Source organism: Clupea harengus, chromosome 9, assembly GCF_900700415.2.
Source record: "Clupea harengus chromosome 9, Ch_v2.0.2, whole genome shotgun sequence".
NCBI lineage: Eukaryota > Metazoa > Chordata > Actinopteri > Clupeiformes > Clupeidae > Clupea > Clupea harengus.
The window spans coordinates 193,212-196,803 of NC_045160.1; the positions used below are offsets into that span (position 1 = coordinate 193,212).

Here is a 3,592-nt window from a genome sequence, read left to right on the forward strand (position 1 = left end):
CTTCCCCTTCTGCCACACAACCCTCCCCCTTCCCCCCTTCCTATCTCCACCCGGCCGACCTCAAGCAGATGGGTTCCCCCTTATGTGCCGTGGTTCTGCTTAAGGTTTCTTCCTGACTAACAGGGAGTTTTTTCTTGCCCGTGTTGCCATTGTGCTTGCACTAAGGGGGTTTCAGGCTCTGGGCTCTGTAAAGCGCCTAGAGACAATTGTATTGTTATGGCGCTATATAAATAAAATTGAATTGAATTGAATTGAACCTACTGATGAAGATGGAAAACTACTCTATTAACAGTGACATACTTGAAATCCAGGGTTTAGACATCTCTGAGTCATCCATTTACCCAGTGTTCTTTGCAGTGCTCTTCTTTTACATCACTCTGCTGATATCTAATTTTGGTGTGCTGATACTCATCATAACAGAGAAAAGCTTGCACCAACCCATGTATCTCCTGTTCTGCAACCTGTCAGGCAACAATCTCTTTGGCAATACTGTTTTACTTCCCTGTTTGCTGTCTGACATGTTTGCTTCAAAGAAATTAACCACGTATGCCCAGTGTGCCACACAGGCCTTTTGTAGTCACATATTTGGTTCAGCCTCACATATGATACTAATCATAATGGCCATTGATAGGTACGTTGCTATATGCAACCCATTACGATACACTGCAATAATGACAACGAAGACAATTGTGAAGTTGTCTGTGTCTGCCTGGGGTGTCTCAATTGTATTAGTGGCTATTTTGCTGGGTCTCACAATTAGGTTGTCTCGCTGTAGATACATTATCCTTAATGCTTATTGTGATAATGCATCATTGTTTAAATTATCTTGTGAAGATGTGTACATTAATAACCTATATGGGCTGGTTTTTACTGCAGTACTTTTTGGCTCCTCAATAGGATGTATTGTTGTGACATACTTAAGGATTGCAATGATATGCTGGACTAAAAAAAGCAAAGAGCTCAACAACAGAGCTCTACAAACATGTGGAAGTCACTTATTAGTATTTATAATTATGTTGTGGACAGGGTTCCTTACAATAATTCTTCATCGTTTTCCCATTACCCATATTTGAGAAAATTGGCATACATATTTTTCCATGTTGTGCCTGCTAATTTAAATCCAATCATTTATGGTATGCAAACAAAGTCTTTACGGCAGAAAATTCAGCAGATTTTATTTAGAAAGGTGTCATCCAGTGCACCACAGAGATAATGGTGTTTTGTGGTAAAAAAAAAGAAAATCAGGAAAATACTGAAATACAGTTAACAAATGAATGTATATTGGGATGCCATCAGGGCCAGCAGCCTTTCGTGCATTAGTGCGGTGCAGCACACACGTCGGTGGAGGAGAGTGTGAGGGGCTGGTGGTCTGAAGTAAGCACAGCCTTGATGGCAGCCTCCTGGTTGTCCCTGTCGAAGCGTGCATAAAAGCTGTTAAGCTCGTCAGGGAAGGAGGCATCACTGTTTTGGGGGGCGGTGTTGATAGGTTTGTAGTCTGTTATGGCCTGGATGCCTTGCCACATGCGTCGGGGGTCAGAGTTGTTCTTGAAGTGCTCCTCGATCCTTAGCTTGTGGCAGTGCTTGGCCTGTTTGATGCCCCTCTTCAGGTCAACCCTGGATGAACTGTAGGCCTGAGCATCACCTGATCTGAAAGCAGTGTCTCGTGCCTTCAGCAGTAGGCGGACCTCTTTGTTCCTCCATGGCTTCTGGTTGGGGAAGGTAGTGATTCGTTTAAGTGTGGTGACACTGTCGATGTTGGTGTTGATGCAGTCCAGAACGGAAGAGGCATATGAATCAATGTCCGTGTGGGAGTCCAGTGTGGCCTGAGTGGCAAACCCACTCCAGTCCGTATGTTCGAACCGAAGCTGTAGTGCAGCGTCTGCTCCCTCTGGCCACACTTTAACTGTCCTCACTGTGGGTTTCACACGTTTGATTAGTGGTGTGTATTTTGGGAGAAGGAACAAAGAGAGGTGGTCGATGGCGCTATCGGGAACACTGCTGTTGAGCCATGTTTCCGTGAAAATCATGACGTTGCAGTCTATAATCCATTTATGCGTGGTGATCCGCAGCCGCAGTTCATCCATTTTATTCGCCAGAGACCGAACATTGGCGAGGAAAATGCTGGGTAGAGAAAGCCGGTGAGGAGTTAGCTTTAGCCTAGCTCGTAGCCCTCCTCGCTTCCCCAGCCTTTGTTTACGGTCTCGACGCCGCCTGTGAGCACTTCCGGTCGGCGTAGCCGGGTTGGTAGCTACCGCTGTCTTGGAGATCTCTGGAATGAGCCAGAGACCGTCGATAAAGTAGTCGAAATCGCATGATTCGATATCCAAAAGTGATGTTACTGTTGTCCAGGTGGGAAAGGGCGGAGTGTGGTGCCGTGGAGATGGCATCCTCCGTGCTCCTATTCTGGCGGTAGGCGAATTGGAGGGGGTCCAGTGTGGGTGGTAGACATGTTTTAAGATGAGCCAGGACCAGCCTCTCGAAGCACTTCATGATGGTTGGAGTGAGTGCAACTGGGTGAAAGTCATTGCTTTGGATGGAGGTGGTTTTGAAGCACGTGGGGACAGCTGCTTGGGCCAGTGACAGGTTGAATAAGTCAGTCAAGACCTCAGTCAGCTGCCCAGCACAGGCCCTGAGCACCCGTCCAGGGATGCCATCAGGGCCAGCAACCTTTCGTGCATTAGTGCAGTGCAGCACACACGTCGGTGGAGGAGAGTGTGAGGGGCTGGTTGTCTGTAGTGAGCACAGCCTTAATGGCCATCTCCTGGTTGTCCCTGTCGAAGCATGCATAAAAGCTGTTAAGCTCATCAGGGAGTGATGCTTCGCCGGTTTGGGGGGAGGTGTTGGTGGGTTTATAGTCCGTTATGCGTCGGGGGTCTGAGTTGTTTTTGAAGTGCTCCTCAATCTTTAGCTTGTAGCTGTGCTTGGCCTTTTTGATGCCCCTCTTCAGGTCGGCCCTGGATGAACTGTAGGCCTGGGTGTCACCTGATTGGACTTTTAATCAACAGTGATGAGCCTTACTGACAAATAAATACACATTTAATTCATGTATTTAATGGGAAAAGTAACCTGAACTCATTTCCATTCTGCTCTCCATTGAGTCTGCCAAAGATCTTCCCAAACATGCTTTGTCTCATCCTGCTGATTCCGGATCATTAAATGGTTGTCAACATTAACTGATGATTATTTCATCCAAATTGTCAGTAAAATGTGGGAACTAAATCTTTAGTTAGATTTTGTTGTATGCAACCTATAACAAGAATAAGAACAATTACAGAAACTCTTATGTTATTATATATTCCATAAACATTTCATATTAACATATTCTGTCCTGTGCATAGCAAAAATGAACTTTGATGACTCCACATTATCAAAATTTTGTTGCATACAAACCACTTGTTACTATAATAACGTCTCGGTTACTTGCGTAACCTCGGTTCCTTAAGCAGGGACCAGATATAACAGATGGGTCATGACGTTAGTCATGGGTCCAAATCGAAGCATTTATCCATTCACGCCTGAAAGGCTGCGATTTGTCCAAGCTCCCTCCTGAGCCCGCCCCCTCAGGAGCTTATAAATTCAGGAGTGCGGACTG

At 45.8% G+C, this 3,592-nt stretch overlaps 1 protein-coding gene across 1 annotated transcript; it reads left to right on the forward strand.

The window, feature by feature from the left end:
- The first annotated feature begins 269 nt into the window (after positions 1-269).
- On the forward strand, positions 270-1,073 carry LOC116221910 (putative gustatory receptor clone PTE03). Its single transcript, XM_031574096.2, has one exon. The coding sequence runs from the start codon at positions 270-272 to the stop codon at positions 1,071-1,073; it is 804 nt and encodes a 267-aa protein (XP_031429956.2).
- The last annotated feature ends 2,519 nt before the right edge of the window (positions 1,074-3,592 follow it).

Coding starts and splice junctions, on each gene's coding strand:
- LOC116221910 (XM_031574096.2), top strand. CDS start 270: ATGGAAAACTACTCTATTAACAGTGACATACTTGAAATCCAGGGTTTA.